This window comes from Macrotis lagotis, chromosome 5 (genome assembly GCF_037893015.1).
Source record: "Macrotis lagotis isolate mMagLag1 chromosome 5, bilby.v1.9.chrom.fasta, whole genome shotgun sequence".
NCBI lineage: Eukaryota > Metazoa > Chordata > Mammalia > Peramelemorphia > Peramelidae > Macrotis > Macrotis lagotis.
Genome location: NC_133662.1, coordinates 39,395,954 through 39,414,729, shown reverse-complemented (window position 1 = coordinate 39,414,729; position 18,776 = coordinate 39,395,954). Strand labels below are relative to the sequence as shown.

General features: G+C 34.2%; 1 protein-coding gene across 1 annotated transcript in view; it reads right to left on the bottom strand.

Annotated features, from left to right (window-relative positions):
- The window catches only part of GFRAL (GDNF family receptor alpha like), a 40,795-nt gene extending 23,214 nt beyond the window's left edge, over positions 1-17,581 (bottom strand). The window contains exons 1-2 of the mRNA XM_074190001.1: positions 17,515-17,581; positions 3,970-4,098 (exon numbers count right to left, since the gene is read on the bottom strand). Of these exons, the coding sequence (XP_074046102.1) occupies positions 3,970-4,098; positions 17,515-17,581 (196 nt within the window). The remainder of the gene's footprint in view (positions 1-3,969; positions 4,099-17,514) is intronic.
- Between the last annotated feature and the right edge of the window lie 1,195 nt (positions 17,582-18,776).

Genomic DNA, 18,776 nt, shown 5'->3' with positions numbered 1-18,776 from the left:
ATACATATATATGTATATACATAGTAAGAGTGATAAGTGGCAAGTAGGTAAAAGTTTAGGGGGAAAGAAAATGGGTTACATGTTGGACATGTAGTATTTAAGATGTTTATTAGACAAGATTTCTGAAAGGCAGTGGAAGATGTGAGATTGGAAGTCAGCAGAGAGGTTGGGTTAGGATAGGTAACTTGAGAATCATCAACATAATAATAATAAAATCCATGGAAGCTGAGGAAACTACTCTATGATGTGGTATAGAGGGAGAAGAGGAGAGGACCTAGGACAGAACCATGTAGATCAAATAACATTAAAAGTTGTGATCTAGTAAAAGGGTCTATCAAATTGAATAAGAATGGTTAGATAAGGGGGAGGAGAAGCAGGAGAGATTGATTCCCTGAAAAATAAGAGAGAAGGAATTATAAAGAAGGAGATAATGATTAGCAGTGTCAATAGCCACAGAGAGCTTGAGGAGAATGAGAACTGAGAAAAGGTCTTTGGAAAATAAGAGATAAATTGGAATTTTGGAAAGTGTAGTTCAATTGGAATGATATTTGGAAGCCAGATTGTGAGAAGTAAGAAGAGAGTGAGAAGTGATAAAGTGAAGATACCAATTGTAAATATTCTTTGCAAGTAAGTTCACCACAAAAGTTAGAGGAGATAGAGAATGAAAGTTAAAGCAAATAGAAAACTCAAGGGGGAGGGTTTTTTGTTTATTTTTGTTTGTTGAATGGAATGGATTTGGGCTTGCTTGTACTCTATAAAGAACAAGCCAGTAGACAAAGAAGGAAAGGAAATACTTGATAAAGTGTGGATAACAGAGAGGACAGTCAGTTGGCAGAAATGGGAAAGAATGGGACTGGTTGAGCAGGTAAAAAACTTATCCTGGATAAGGAGTAGGGCCATTTTATTAAATGAGATAGGAATGGAAGAGAAGATTGTGATAGAAGGAATTTGAATGATGTGAGTTGAAGAAAAAGGAAGAGGGAAATTGAAATGAATAACCATAATTTTTTCTATAAAGTAAGATTGCTTAGTAATGTGACCCCCCAAGTTGTAACCCCATCATGATGTAAAATTTGTAGTGGACCCAGTTTAAACATCTATAAGAGCTCACATTTATATAATGTTTTGTTTACAAAGTTTTTAAGGCAACCCTAAGAGGTAAGTCATAGTGAAATAATTATCCTCATCTTTTTTTTTTCAAGTTATAAAGAGAAAGCTTTATTTGTTTCTCCAAGTCAATTAGAGACTGAGGCAAAAGCAAAGACCCAAGAATCACATTTGTGATTCACTCCCACCACTGACCCATTCTCATTAGTTAAGAATGTGTCCTTTACCATATAAACCTGTAAAGTAATTTAAATAATCCAATCAGAGACATGTCTCCTTCCTGAAGATTCAGTAGATAAGGAACAAAAGTCAATTTGCCCTTCACATTACAATCCTAATAACATTCACTGGTATTTCACAAGTTTTTTGTCAGGGGAAGAGGGGCAGAAGAGACACAGTTCTAATCTATAATATTCTACTGAAGAGATCTCAGACTTTATCCCACTCAATCCCTCCTCTTTTATTTTGATGAGATTTCTTCAGATTTCTGAGTCTAGATAATGACTTCCTGATCACCTCCTTACTTCCAAGAGACCCTTTTAGATAGGCCCTATAATTACCATGATAATAGATACATTTCCAAATTTGCTGTACCTTCTTCCACTGGCAAGTTTTTATACCAATGTCTTTAGATAGGTCTTCCTGGCTCCAAAACTGATAAAAATAAATCCCTGATTTTGTGTCAGTGGACCAAGCCCAAGAATAGCTAATATACCTAATGATGTTCCTTAAATTATTTTTCTTGCAAGGCCATTTCTGCATTTTCCTTGCAAGTCCATACTAACTCATAATCCCTTTCACTTAACAAATGCCTCAATTTGCACATCTTTACAAGGGATCCAGGTACTATTATTAATCTCACATGAGTCTGAGGCCACCTATCTCTATGTTGTACAGTCCAGAATATATGTACCCTGCTTCTGAACATGTCCAGACATTTGCTACTCCCCAGGCAAATATCCTGGCGAGTCAGTTATAGACAATAGTCACCCTGAACTGACTCAGTCATATGCCACTGGTATTTCTCTCCTCTGGATTAGAATCCTGTGCCACAGTGCACCTCTGACCAGGACCTGAGAATCTAGGTCAGACTCAGGGGTACTGCTACCCAAAGCTAATTCTCAAATTGCTTTGGACTACAGCAAGTCCAACAGTTAGCCACACCAAAAGACTGGGCATTGACTTCTGCAAGCTAGATTCTCTCCTCCCACCTTTACTAATACCCCATTGTCTAAATCAGAGATAGGACTTTCCCTAGATAGGATATACAGACTCATGTGGGATAATCATGCCACCCAATAATCTTCCTCTTTCTCTCTCAATGGATAACATTTTTACCCTGCTTCCCCTCCTTCTTTCTATAAGGAGAAGGGCATAAGGTAGGGGTGTCACACTTACAGAGTCATGGGGAAGTTACAGATAAACAATGTATACATAGACGAGAGATGATAGAGATGAACTGGTCCGATGTCTCTCCACTCTTCTCTTCTCTTGTCTTTTGGAGTCATTCACTATCCTTCTGCATCTTCTGAGTCTGTTTCAAAAAGTCCTCTCCAGCTTTGGTGACTAGTTGAGACCTTGTCTTCTGGTAAAGAAACTGCTTAACATCTTAACATCTTATTCAGATCAAAACACATGTTTCCATCACAAAACAATAACAGAAGTTTATTGTGTTAAAAGTGAAGTAGAAACAACTTCTGAGGGGGTGGCTAGGTGTCATAGTGGATAAAGCACCCACCCTGGAGTCAGGAGCACCTGGGTTCAAATCTGGTCTCAGACACTTACTAATTACCTAGCTGTGTGGCCTTGGGCTAGCCACTTAACCCCATTTGCCTTGCAAAATCCTAAAAAAAAAAAAAAGTGAAGTATGTGTGTCAATATGTGAAAAGGGCAAAATGTAAATTGTAATAAGCTGCAGAATCTCATTTTTTTAAATTATCCTCATTTTACCTAGGATAAAACAGATACTTTGCCAATGGCCACACAGCTAGGAAGTGCTTCAACCTAGGTTTTCTGATGCCAAATCTTGTTCTATTTCTACCATATCTGCAACCTCCAAACATAGTATATAACACTAATTTTTATTTTTAAATTTGAATTTGTAGAATTTCTCAGAACTGTGTCTAAGGAGATAGAGGGGTCAGCTCCAAAGTAAGGGAGTTGTTTTATTTGTACATTCATTTTCAATCTAATCAAACTCTTTGATATCCAGCTTTGGAATTTTCTTGGCAAATACTGAAGCAGTTTGCCATTTCTTTCTTCAGTTTACCATACAGATGAGGAAACTGAAGTAAGTAAATGACTTGCCTAGGATCACAAAGATTGTAACCATTTGAGACCAGATTTGAACTCATGAAACTTAGTTTCCCTGAATCCATAACTGGAACCCACCATTTTTAGAGTAGGGAATACCTGGGTTCAAGTTATGCATGAGACAGAATTTAACTTTGCAATTTTGACACTTTACTTAATTTCTCAATGTTCCAGTTAAATCTTTTCCACTACTAATTATAGACTAATTATAGACATTTTTATACCAGTATCTCCCAAACAAATGTCAACAAATCTCTTCATCTCTTCCCTTTTTGTAATGTATACACATATGCAAGCATACCTATACATATACATATACATATAATCTATTATATGGTATACATTTTGCACTATATATTATTAAATGGATTATAAATAATACACACATGCATAATTATATATGATATCTAATGGGACAAAAATAGCATTTTGGCACACACACACATATACATACATATATATATACATATATATATACATATATACATATATATATGTATATATATATATATATATTATGGCAATATACTTTCTAAAGGAGTATTTTACCTGAAACATTACAGACATCTTCAAGGACTGCCCAAACAAGGTCACATCCATTTGTGCCATTTATACATTGTTCCCTCAAGAGTGTGCAGTCAGTAATCTGGGCTGTAGATTTCTTTTCTAAGCACAGCACTAAAATTTTAAAAGCAAATATTATTGACTCAGTGTCATAAGACATGCATATATTCATTCTGTAAAACCAAGCTTTTCTTTCAAAAATACTATCTTCTGGAAAGTAAAGTGTGATGAAACTTTTTCATAGTAACTGATTTTTTATAAATTGTCAACCACATTTTTAAATAATTGATTTAATCACAGTAATAGATCAGATCTTGACAACAAGGAAAAAAGGGAAAGCCAACATTAAAAATATGATTAAAAAAATCAAATACATATAACTTCCTTCTGAACCTTTGTTTTATGTTTTGCATAGATAACTTAAACTTACACATAGATAAAACAAACATCCAGCAACAAAAACCTGACACAATGTCAATCCTGCTATAGAAAACTGAGGAAACTATAATGGATTTCTTGCAACTTAATGTCATTTGACTGTGCTTTAATCAGAAAACTATCATTAAGATGAAAGATATTAGAAAAATCTATTTAAAATATTGAGTCATTTGCAAAATCAGAAACAAGATGTGTGGCACTCTAGGTATCCTCTTTAAAACCCTTCCACAGGATTGTCCACTTTGCTCCAGGAATTCTGGGTTGTAGTAATTGATGCTTCTTCTTATCCTAAATCATTCCTTTCCTTTTTGGTCAATTTCTTTCCAGGGTGCCTGAATCCTGCTCATTGTCTTTAACTCTCTTCAGTTGAATCCCATGCTCTATCTAACCTTGGAACCATGAATTCAGAGAAGTCAAGCATCCAGCCAATGAGCATTTATTAAGTGCTTTGCAATGTGTCCAACTAACTACTATTAATACAAAAAGTAAATAAAAAGACAGCAGATAAAAACAACAAAAAAAAATAAAAACCCACATATAAACTTGCAATATCCTCAACCTCAAGGAGATCATATTCAACCATGGGAGAAAAAAATATAATCGAGTGCTCACAAGATTGATTGAAAATATTTGGAAATTGGGGCAGCTAAGTGGATAGAATACCGACCCTGAAGTCAGAAGGACCTGTGTTCAAATCCAACCTCAGACATTTAACAATTACCTAACCCCATTGCCTTGCAAGCTACCCCACCCCCACCCTCCAAAAAACAAAATGGCTAGGAACTAATCTCAGAAGGAAGGTTAATACCTTTGAGGTGAAAAGAGACAGCTAGTACAAAGGCATAGGGTCTTAATAAAAGACTAGCAACTTTTAAAAAAATCAAATTCTTGGAGGTTAAGGAAAAGGATTTTCAAAAAGTAAAAAGAATACAAGTTATGAGGAGTTAAATGTCAAACATAGGATTTTTATATTTGATCTTGGAAGTAATGGTGTTTTTCACTGGAGACTACTGAGCAGGGAACTGACATATTTAAACTTCACATTTAGGAAAATCTCACTGGAAATTAATTGAATGATTTATTGGAGTTCGAAGAGGTTTGAGAAAGGGAGGCAAACTGGAAGGCCATTAAAATAACTTAGACATGAGATGAGAGCCTGCATTATGTTAATGGAAATGTTAGAGGAGAGATGGGGTATAAATGGAAGAAGTTGTGAATGCTGTCATGATAAACTTGACAATAAAGTAGATATATGAAATGATTATGAGAGAAAAATGTAAAATGGCAACAAATGGGTGACAGAGAAGATAGGCCTCCAATAGTAATGGGAACATTTGGAAGAGAAGAGAAGAAAAATGATGAGTTCAATTTTCAGGTTTGGTTTAAGATATATAAATAATATATATACATATATATATATTATATATATGATGTTCATTTCAACATGTTTGATAAGCAGCTACTAAAGTGAAATTGGAGCTCATGAGAGAAGATAGTAATGGATTTACAAAACTGAGGATTATCTCCATAGATAGAAATAATGATTGAATTGACTTAAACTATTGATGGAAATTATCAAGCAAGGTAAATTAGAGCTAGATTAGTATATAGGATTAGTGACTTTGATTACTTTCATTATTAGTTGGTTGACCTGAATAAATAATTTTGAAAGGAAACTGAAGAGATTCCAGGTAAAAAGGAGAACTGGAAAAGGTCACTGTTATTCAGTCTTGGAGAGAAAAGAGTACCAAGGAGAAAAGTATGATTGACAGTGTCAAAATCTGCAATATGGTCAAGAAAGATGGAGATTGAGAAAAGAGCATTAAATTTGGCAAATAAGAGCTCATTGGTGATGCCATAAAGTCTAATTTTAGTTGGTTAATGAGGTGGAAATTCAGATATCAAAATGTTTAGTATACAGTTAAAGGAAAGGAAATGGAAAAGGTCTTTGCCTTAATTGCCCAGGAACTTGGTCTCTACATTTCTTGCTTATTATTTTAAAATCATACCTCCTAAACTGGAATTATCCTCCTCCTCCCCTCACCCTGTATTATGTTATTTGACTCTGAATTCCTAGTCTTCCAACTTCTCTTTATATATTTTCACCCTATCACTCTATTTATTGTCCCTTATTAGAATTTCTTTGGGAAGAGAGATAATATTTCCTTCTATTTATGTCCTTTAGATACAGTAAACCCTAAATTGTTCTTTAATTAATTATTTTCATCCATTTGTAGATGCATATTTCCAAGTTACAAAATTTCCCTCCACCTTCCCTTCCCACCCTGCTCCCCTCAGCAAGGAACAGTCAGGTTTCCCTAAATTGTTTTAAGTTAACTATTTTTTAAAAAAATTCATAACAAGCCAAGTGGAAAAATTTCAGTGTTTAGTACCAGACTAGATGTCTACAAGGTTTAGGTTCTAGTACTACTATTCATAATTTCTGATTTTGTGAATTTGGGCAAGTCACCAACCCTCCCACCACCCTCCAGGATCCTCTCTAGGACCCTAAACTCACAATGATTTGCCAGTCTACTTCAGTGGGAAAAATTCCAATATTGATGAACTTGCAGCACTGTCCTGTAAAACTCAAATGTTTCTAGAGTCCCAAATCTTTTTTGCCTTTCAAATCTGTACCATTATAAGTGACCAACTCATTTTATATTTGAGAGAAGGACACTATTTAGTTTTTTATCTTTAGATAAATTTTTTTTAATTTCTTGACACTAAACCTCTTTAATTTTACACAACTCATAATAGTCATATGTATTTTGTTAAGACAGCAACATATTGAAAAGCAGATTGTTTTTTAAGGCAGATTATTCTTTTTTAGATTTTTTTTTTGCAAAGCAAATGGGGTTAAGTGGCTTGCCCAAGGCCACACAGCTAGGTAATTATTAAGTGTCTGAGACCACATTTGAACTCAGGTACTCCTGACCCCAGTGCTGGTGCTCTATCCACTGCACCACCTAGCCACCCCAAGGCAGATTATTCTTGGTAGAAATTCTTCCCATAGCAAAATCTAACTAATGAATTAAATAAAGACCAAAAATTTTCAAAACTGAAAAAGAAAATGCCATTTAGCACAAAATCAATTATTTATTTATCACTAACAATAACTACTGACTGGCAAATTTCAAATTTCTCTACAAATTTTTCCATTTCTATTTTGTTGACTCCCACATTTGAATATTTTCCTTGATTCTTTAGACCTTTCAGTAACTATTACCTACAAAATCAATTTAAAAAATCAATTAAAAACATTGGCTATGCTTATGTGAATTTCATGTATCTTGTTAGCACTCCATGGTCTGCTTTGTTCTTTCCTTTTAAAAAAGTTAATACCTTGCTTTTCATATGCCAAATACGTTTTTCATTAATTAATACAAAATATTTTCTCTTTTGCCCCTTCTTATACATAGGAACAGCTGGAGAATTACATAGGTGGTTTTGATAATGAGGATGTTCACTGAGATTTCATTCCTTAACTGCTACTTATATTAAAATCCCAAAACAAAGGTTAGAGAGAGGGTCTTGGTGAAAGACCTCATTAATACCTAGAATCTAAGTACAGGGTATGAGGGAGGCTTAATATGCTACTCCAAAAAGAGAAGATTTTCAGGAAAGCATGCATTACATTGCCTCCAAGAATCTACAGATGTGCATTTTGAAAAGTTTGATGTGTCACTTTAGCTTCTCTGTTATAGTGCTAAAGAGTTTCTTCTCTCTCTTTACATATCTTGGAATCCTCCACCCCATTTCCTCACCCCACCTTTCAATGGTTGAGCTAAACTCTCAAGCAGGTTATATGTGTTCTCTTAAGTAATATACTGCTGTTATCTTCCATAACAGTAGTCAACTAGATTTCCCTCTGTACATGTCCACAGAAATAAAAAATATACAAATAGTGAAAATAATAATAGAAGCTAATGGGGAGTGAGGAAGTAAAATGATTGAAGCAAATAATGAGAAACTTGGTTTAAAAGACAAAATTATTTTTTAAATATCCTTTCAGCAACCTTGCTTCATATGTTATTCTCCTGTAAGTGTGAAAAACATAAAAAGAAACCTCAATACTCAGTTCTTTTTTATGGTTCTTTCATGCACACCTATAGCCATTAAACACCTGTTTGCTTAGAGAAGATAAACAATTTACCAGTCTTTTTATTGATGGGTAAATTAATGATAACTAGCCAGAACTGAGGGAAACAATACTTATTCAATTTAATTTACCAATCTGATCAAATTGCAAGAACAATCATATGAATAAGCTTCTTTAGTATTATATGAAACAAAACAAATCACTAAGGATTTCACTTTAAGATGATGTGAATACCCATTTAAGCACAAGTTACTATGAATGCACCAAAATAACCTTTAAATTGTTATTTTCTTAATATATATGAAAAATAGTTTGTGATGCTATTAAAAACCTATAATCTGCTTAAATTGCCATGTGAATACATATACATATATATATGAAAAAAGAAAATTTTAGTATTTTAAAAGAAAATGAGAAATTATTATTGTTTCATCCTATAGTTATAGAAATATAAATAAATATTTTCATTATTAAAAATCATTAGCATATGTATATATGTTATATACTCCTTGTACATATTTATTGGATAATGTTATCATGTATTATATAAAATGTTATATTTGCTAAATTCCCAGAAAGACATGGATAGGATTAAAGATACATTTTAATGAATGCTAAAGTAAAGTAATTTATAGGACAGTAGCAGAAATGTTGAATAGCATCCTAAATAAACACAAGATTATATTCTTTTTGAGAAAGATGCAGTTGAGCATTTGACATTGATGGTGCTTGCATTGATTCATTATTACATAAAATCTCTCATTCGAAAATTATTCACAGTCTAAATAATATAAATATTTGAAAAAAGTTTAAAACACTTACCTAGGAAGAGAACAAATAACATTCTGAAAGATTTGATCATATGAAGCTGAAAGAGAAAAGTGGAGTCACAGGTCTCTTGCTCAAAGGAGCTGTCCAGAATAAGGTTTCAAGGTTTCAGTACAACTCAGAGCTGAACAGCTCCCTGCTTACATACTGCTGATTGGACAATCCATGTCAGCTGTTACCACTTACTCACCAATGCATGACAATGTATATTTTTCTACTAGAAGCTGCTCCTCACTCCTAATTTGATCCTTCTTTAAAAACACATTCTGTCAAGAAAGCTGACAGGTGTTTACTGGCTGTCTTACTTTCCCTAGAATATGTTATTTCATCTCCTGACTCTAGGTATTTTCATTAACTGTCTGCCATGCCTAAAACTATTCCTTCTCATCTGCACCTCCCGAAAAACAAATGTATGTTGGATGGTTCATATCCATGTATGTATCCCTCTTTAAAATTAATTCGTGATTTTCTAAGTCAGTATACACTCTGAAGGGATTCACATCTATTTGAGTTTGATATCATTATATAATGATGTCATTTATTGACATCATTTGTCATCATTTGACATCATTGAAATCATTTATAATTTTTTCTTCATTGTATTGAGTTTTCCTTTATGAATGTGTGTCTTCTCTTTGGCCACTTCCTTTTTCATTACTTTGATGTATAGTACACATTTTCTCACCTTCACAATGAATTCTGAATTTTTTTTAAACCCAGTCTCTTTGTCCTAATTTTGGTTCATTTTAATTAACATTGCAATTAACAACAATTTAACTTTTTTTTCCAATTCTCCTAGTCATCCTGTCTTGAATTACTCTTCAATTCATTTCAATATGTATTCTCTAGGGACAGCTAGGTGGCACAGAGAATAGAGCACTGGCCCTGGAGTCAGGAGTACCTGAATTCAAATGTGACCTCAGGCTCTTACTGATTACTTAGCTGTGTGCCCTTGGGCAAATCACTTAACCTTATTGCCTTGCCAAAAAAATGTATTCTCTAAATACCTTCTGTGAGTTAGGGTGCTGGGTTTACTAAGAAAATATACTAAAATTATTGCCCCTGATTTTCAAGAAAAGGGTAATGATGTAAAGCAGACCTTTTAGCTTTTGAGGGAGTTCCTGGGAAGTGTTTTCCCAATGGCCTGAAATACAGTGTCTCTTGAAAGTATTGAAATTGGAGTGTGTATTATTATGTTGTAGCATTTTTGGCAAGTTGGGTTGTCTTTGTTTTATTGGATTATTTTCATGAAATTCTTAATCAACTTCTTTAGGGTAAATAAAAAAAACCATATAGTTTTTTAAGGATAAAACAAAAAACTATAGCTCAAAAGTGAGAAGCAAAATCTACTATGCTAGTATAGGTTCTTATCTCACATCAGAACTATTTTGAGAATCTTCTAATTTAAATACTGAACTACAAGAACAGAAAAAAATTGAGTGCAGATAAAAAAAAATCTAGAGACAAATCTAGAGAACAAAAAAGTAGTTTAATTAACATCAGGTGGATAGCAGTGCTCCCAAAGAGACACACATTTTGACATTTTACACAGCTTCAAGGTAATCAGCAGAAAGACTCTATCTGATGAGTTTTCTCAGTTACTTTATTACAGTGACTGAGAAATAGGGACAGGATGCTTGGTAAATTGAGGAGTTAGGAGTGTGGAGAGTAGCTTCATCTTGAATAGTAAATTTAAGTGGTAAATTCACATAATTGAGTAGTAAATCCAAAACTATATCTCTTCCAGTGAAAGTGTTTCCTGGTAAATAATCTCATTAGACCATCTTGTTGGGGAAGGAAGCTCTAATTAATCTCATCAGAATGCCTAAGTGTGATGGATGGGAGGTGTAAGAAAAATGAAGTCTCCTTTTGAGATAGATTCAAAAATAGAATTTGTCATTATGTACACAACCCTGAAGGCTACATTTCTTTGACCTCTAATTATATTATTCAGTGGGTATTTTTTTTTCCTCTCCAAATACCCTACACACAGATTTTGCACATCTTACACAAATTCCAGGACTACAAAAGCAAGAAACCAAGCATGAATATAAAGTTCTGGTTTATTCTTGTCCTTTGTTATCAAAGAAGATCAAAACAACATCACTATGTTTGCCACAAATTACGGTGTGTCTGTCTAACTGTGGCTGATCAGACCAATATGAGCTCAGAATGCTCTACCACAGGTCAAAAGCAAATAGTCCATATGAATATCATGTGAACATCAGCATTCATAATTTCCTAAGACAATGTCTCTGCTTTTTATATTCTGTGCAGATTTACCATAATTTTTCCTTCCAAGGTGCAAGGGTTTTTTTTTAGCTTCAGTTATCTTAGAATCCTAAACTACAAAATGTGACAATGTTTTTACTTCTCAATTTGTCAGGAAGGGATAGAACCAGGTTTCAAAGATCTTAGAATTTTTTTTGCTTGTTTGTTTTTTATGTTAAACTTCAAGACAATTTTTTATACTTTCCTATTTCAACCTCATCAAGAGGTTTCTTAATTCCTTAACTCCATTTCACTTTCTACCATCATAGTGGTATTATATCTATATCTGAGATTGTTATTATATTCCCCAACAACCTTAATTCCAGTTTTTGATTCATCCAGCTTTGCATTTTGCGTGATGTGCCTTGTATATATCTGGAAAGTAGAGATTACTATACCAGTTTTACAAATGAGAAAACTGAGGCAGATAGAATTTAAATGATTAGTTTTATTGCTCTTTGGGTATAATTCCATATTACTCTCCAGAATGGTTGGATTAGTTCACAACTCCACCAGTGGTACATCAACATATGAATCTTCCCACACATTCTCCAACACTGATCATTTTTCCTTTTAGTAGTTTTAGTCAATCTGCTAGGTATGGATAGTATCTCATAATTATTTTAATTTGAATTTCTCTTATCAATAATGATTTGGAGCATTTTTCATATAATTATATTTATAACTTTAATTTCTTTATTTGAAGACCACTTGTTCATATCCTTTGACCATAAAATATGGATTTTCTTAAAATGTTCCTTTTTCTATGTGTATGTATTCATTTGAAGTTTTCACCAAGAAGAAAAATTTAGAGGACACAAAAATCACTGTCCAGGGATATTTATTCCCTGATCCAATTTACCCTTCAGCAATAGTGGTCATTTCGAGTGCTTCTTCATCATTCCATGTTTTGGAATAAATTTAATGGAATGTTATTTTGACTAATTTAAATAACTAAATTAGCTCTAAAGGATGAATATAAAAGATAATATCTATTTCTAGAGAATGAACTGAAAAAATAGTGTGTTTAGAATAATTTTACATATATGTGTATATAAACACAAGCATGCATATAGATACATGCATATATATATATATATTTGTGTCTAATGATGACCATTTCTATAAAAAAAGAAAAAAAGAAATTACATGATAATTTTGCTGTACATTTGAAAGGAATGACACATTTCAGATACTAGATTTATAGTTTCATGTCTACTTATCTTTTTATTGTATAAAGTTATGGAAATTCCTATGGAAATGTTTTTTTTTCTGTAAATTAAAAATATGGTAACTGTACAAAAAGAAAATTTACAATTTTCTTTGGTATTTTGTATCTCTCTCCTCCAAAATCATTTCCCACTTGAGACTTGTGCCTGACATAGAATGTCTGCTACTACTCAAATAAGATAATATATGTAAAGGGTTTTGCAATTCAGCAACAATTTAGGAGATATTTCAGAAAACTGAAGTTTGGAGAGGGTAAATTACTTGCCTATGTTACACAACTAGCAAGTATCAGAGAACTGGATTTGTACACAATTCTTCCTGACTCCAAGTTCAGTACTTGATCTCCTAAGCCATAGGAAACTCTCAATGATTTAGATGAATTGTTAGGAAGGACAATTGGAATCAGTGAAAACTCTTAGATGTGAGCTATTTTGAAAGGAGTGTCATGTCTTAATGTTTCTTCTTCACTCAAACTACCTAATATGCTTTTAAGAGTTCAAGATAGGCCCTCCTATGTTTTCTTATCTATAAAGTCAATTAATCTTGAGGAAACATCATAATTATCTGATTAATAATAATAACAATTTATATAGTGCTTTATAGTTTACAAAACTGTTTTTTCATAATATCTCTGTGGGTTGGATAGCACACATATTTGTTATGACAATTTTACATATCAAGAAACTGAAGGTTAATTGATAGACCATGGTAGGTTTTTCAGGAAATGATAGACCTGAGATTCAAATATATTTTTTAACTCCAAATCCAATATTCTTTCTACTAGAGTCACATAATACACAACACAACTATCTACATATATTGTCTGTCCTAGATAGATGGGAATATTGTTGCTACTTAATTCTGTTTTTATCAGTGGATACAAAATAAAAGTATCAAGATGAAATAATGATTGTTATTGCTGTTGTTACCTTTATTGACATCATTATCATCATGGCTTCATCGGCTCATAGACTGAGAATTAAAAGTGAACTTAGAGTTACTTATAGTTAAAGATATAGTGGTCCATTGAGGGAGTAAATTGGCCACTGTTTCTAAGGTTCTTAACCATGGAGAAAGAAGATGTACTTCAGATATTTTCTCTACTTTCTCTTGATTATTCAACAGCCTGGTGACTCCGCTTACCTCAAGTCTCTCTAGATTCCAATTCCTCCTCTTTTTGGACTTTACTAAATCACAGATTTGATTATATCAGCTCCTTACTCAATAAATACTAATAGCTTCCTTTTGTTTCAAGAAACAAATACAAAATCCTCTCTCTGACATTCCAAACCTGGCACTCCTACTCACCATCTTTCCAGTCTTTTTTAATTTACTGCCTCACACAGACTCTTTGGTTCAGTAACACTGACTTGCCAGTTGTTTCACAAACAAGACATCCAGCTCCAGAAATTTTGCTGACTATCTCCCATGCTTGAATATTCTTCCTCCTTTTCTTTAGCTACTGACTTCCCTGGCTTCCTTTTCTAACTAAAATTCCTCATTCTGTAGGAATATTTCCCATCCCTTCTTAATCCCATTGTTTCTCACTGTTAAATCTTTCCTATTTTTCCTGGATAGAAGTTGCTTTATTTATATTTGTTCATATTATGTTTTTGACCTTCTCTGGTTGAATCACCAATACGTAAAATGCAATGATGTTCAGTGTGCAGAAAATCTTACTTCTCCATTAATCAATCAGTCAATATACATTTATTAAGTTCCTAGTATGTGTATGAGATGTTCAAGGAAGACTAGCACCTTTGATGTGGGAGTTTGCAGAATTCTTTTCAGGGCCACTTATCTACCTTTGCTGTTTACCTGGGACACATATCTCACTTGTGACTCTAAGAAGTTTTAGCTTGATCACTGGCCACACCCTTCTAAACCATCTCAGGGGATAAACTAAATCAAGTTGAAGGAACGCAAAGGACCTCAAACTCATAAGCAAGTTAGGTGGCTGTCTACCCTAAACATGTGAACTCTTCTACCAGTAAAATAGGCTGATAAGAACATTTTTTTTCCCAATGGTCATAAAGGCAGCCAAAGCATGTGCTATGGAGTGGCTGTTGCTGTTCAGTAATCATTCTTGAAGAGGACCATGACATGCAAGTGAATTGGATTTAAGAGGGGAAACTTACAAAATCACTAGCTTTTTTTTTTAGATTTTTCAAGGCAATGAGGTTAAGTGGCTTGCCCAAGGCCACACAACTATGTAATTATTAAGTGTCTGAGGATGGGTTTGAACTCAGGTACTCCTGACTCCAAGGCCAGTGCTCTATCCACTGCACCACCTAGATGCCCCTAAAATCATTAGCTTTGCTTTCTCTTCTGAAGCCATCTGAGTTCAGTGGCTAGATTTGGATCAGGATGACTGGAGATAGCCCTGGATAAAGTGGAAGACTTTGGTCTTTTTAAATTAAAGTATTTAACTTAGGTAATAAATTAAACTATTTAACAGGTTTCAGTTTGACTGTGACAAAGCTCATTCAGTCAGAAATGAGACAGAAAATTTTGTTTGCTAGTTTCTTTTACTTAGTAATAATAATGATAATGATAATGATAATAATAATAATAATAGCAATAACAATAACAATCTGGGAGGGTAAAATCCTCAGGATTTCTGAGCAAAAGAGAAACAATTACTATTTACATTCACTCTGACTCATTCAGGACCCAAACAATGACCAAATGGGATTTGACTTGAGTCCTATTGATGAGAATGATTTGGGTTTAAGGCATGATTCTTAAGAAAAAATCTAGCTAGTAAATTTCATGGTATCTAGGAAAACTTCAGTAATCAAAATTTATATTCCTTTAGGTGGAGCACTAGCAGGTAAGGCATGGAAGGAAGGAAGGAAGGAAGGAAGGAAGGAAGGAAGGAAGGAAGGAAGGAAGGAAGGAAGGAAGGAAGGGAGAAAGAGAGAAACAAAGAAAGTCTAAGAAAGAAACAAAGGAAGAAAGTCTAAGAAAGAAGCAAAGCAAGAGATGTTCAGAGGTCATTGTCCTTCATTCTGGAAGGGATGAAATGACATGCAAGAGAATTGGATTTCTGTCTGTGTGCATGTGTGTGTGTGTGCATGGTATGTAAAACCACTAGCCTCATTTTCTCCTCTGGAGTTATCTGGATCCAGTGGCAAGATATAGATCAGGACACCTAGAGATGGCTCTGGATATAGTGGGAGATCTTGGCTTTTTTAAATTAATAGGTCTCAGTTTGACTGAGACAATGTCCATTAAGGCTAGGTAGATATGTGTCATAGTGGTTAGAATACTGGATTTGGAATGAAGAAGACCCAAGTTCAAATCCAGGCTCAGACACATACTAGTTATGTGAATCTAGGCAAGTTACTTAACTGCTGTCAGCCTTAATGTAGAGTTCTTAGAGTTTGGTCTGACATCTGAAACACCAAGGTCATGTATACACCTGGGTTATTTCCATTCATCTTAACCTTTGTCTTGCCACTGGACTTGATGATTCTAGAACAGAGAGTGAAGCTAACAATTTTGTGCAATTCTGCCTCACTCAAATCCAATTCACCCATGAGTCAAAGACATCACTCCTGATGCCATTGATTTTCTTCGACAATGAAAGAAACAACATTGTGTGACAGACACTTTCCTAAGAGGTAGAATATTAAAAAAAAGATTAAATATCTCAAAGAACTCATAATGTAATGAGGGAAACAACTAGCAAGCAAATCTGTACAAAGCAGTCAATATATAGGAAACAGGAAATATTTAACATGGGGATAGACATTAGAATTAAGGGGGACTGAGAGCCTTCTAGGAGAAGGTGGGATTTTAATAGAGACTTGAAAGAAGGTAGAGTTGAAAAGGGAGAATATTTCAAACCTATTTGGGGAACCAATATCAAGAGTCAGAAGGTGTCAGGTGATGTCCAGGGATCAGAATGTTCAGTGCCACTGGATCAAATTATATATTTCTGTGGGGAGGTTTTAAGGATACTGGAAAGATAGTGTGGGGGTGGGGGGACAAGGTTTATAAAGGACTTTGAATCACAAAAACATAATTTTGTATTTGATGTTGGATATCATAGGAGTCACAAGAAATAGATGAGTTTGGAGATTATTTTGTCATCATAAATGTGCTTTAGGAAAATCACTTTGCCAGCTAAATAAAGGATGGATTGGACTGCAAAAGACTTATAGCAAGCAGATCAACTAACAAGTTCTTTCAAATGGTACTCATATCTACCAACCAAGCAAAATTCTGAAAAATTCAGACCAACCCACACAAACTTACATACATCTATCCCCTTTCTTCTATGAATTTGATGTCTAGCTCACAATTTTTCTTCTTCCTCAATTTCTTCCTTCATACTATGGGACTTTAATGTGGGGAACAACCTGTGCCCCCATTGCTTTGGTGAGAAGCTGAATAGAGAAAAGACACAGGCAAGCAGACAATGCAAGAGAACAATACATTTATTGTCCAGAGAATCAGAATATTTAAAGATAAAAACTGCAAAAAGTTATGTAGTCAACAATTGAAGCTTGTAATAATTGTACCCTTTGATCTGCTCAAAGACTTTTATGCACTATTTTCCAGTGTCCTGTTTTGTTTAACTCAGTACTATTCTCTGCACCTACACAACTATGTATAATATATTTTCAGGCATATTTTGTTCCCAAGTTGAATACTTCCTCCATTCTCAGGGTCCGTATCTCGCATTACATGGAGAGCCATAATGGAGCAATCTTTGAGCATGTATCCCACAAAACAGGTGTTGGCTAAGACATGGCCTGGATCATGGTGGATTCATACTACTGTTCCAATCTCACACTTTAACATTCATATTGACTCTCCCTCAAATGTCAGGACCACTCAGTACCACAACCTACTCACTTCCTACTTTTACTCCACCTCAGTCACACCCAAATAATGGTTTTATATCCCTTTTCTTACTTTCACCCAGAAATATATCATCTCTGTGTTCAAGAATTCTGAAATCCCTTTATTTGACATAATCTATTATCTTTTCACTTCTCTCTCTGCTTTCACTTATAATATCTTACTGTGCTTCTGTGACGTGATCTCCAATTCCTTAACCCCTTAATTCTCTCCCAGGTAATCTCCTTTGTAATAGTCATGCTCTCATCTTTTTCCATTTTTGACAGTTTGATAAATCAGTTCAGCACTACACTGTCCTCCTTTCTTGAATCACTATTCTGCTAATCATATTGCTGATTATACCCAGTCAAGTATCAGTATTGAATCACTCCCACCATTCATCACAATGTACTGATGAAAAAAAAATGGAGGGAACACTCAACTGCTCTGACTAGGTCCACTACAAATTTCTTAAATAACTTCAACTGGATCCTCACTTTTGCTAAATAATTCAACTTTACTTGGATTAATTTACCTACTTACTATCCTACTCTTTACAGCAGATCTTCCAAGCCTTTCCATTCCTCCTCACATTTTCCATGACTACCTATCCTACCACTCTCAATTGAGAATCTTCTCTCAGTTTTTAAGGTCATTAAGAGTGAATTTTCTCTTTTGCCCTCTTCCTCAACTCATAGAACTTAGGTGATTTCTACCATGATGGTCCCCTTCAAGAATCCTGTCTTACATGATAAAGTGGCCTTAATCCTTACCAAGGCTAACCTTCTTTATTTGTTCAAAGTAATCACATTCCATCTTGTCTCCTTCAATAGTTTGCCCCCTCTGTTACCTCCATTCTTTCAACTGTCTTCAATCCCTCTCATTGTCTATTGGATCATCACTTACTGTCTATAAACATGCCCAAGTCTCCCCTACCCTTAAAAAAACTCCTCCCTTATTCACATTCTCACTTTTGTCCCAAATCTATTTTGTCCTTTGTAGTGAAACTTCTTGAAAAAGGATATCTGAAATAGTGCCTTCACTTTTTTTGCACTCTTCTTAATCTAGTACA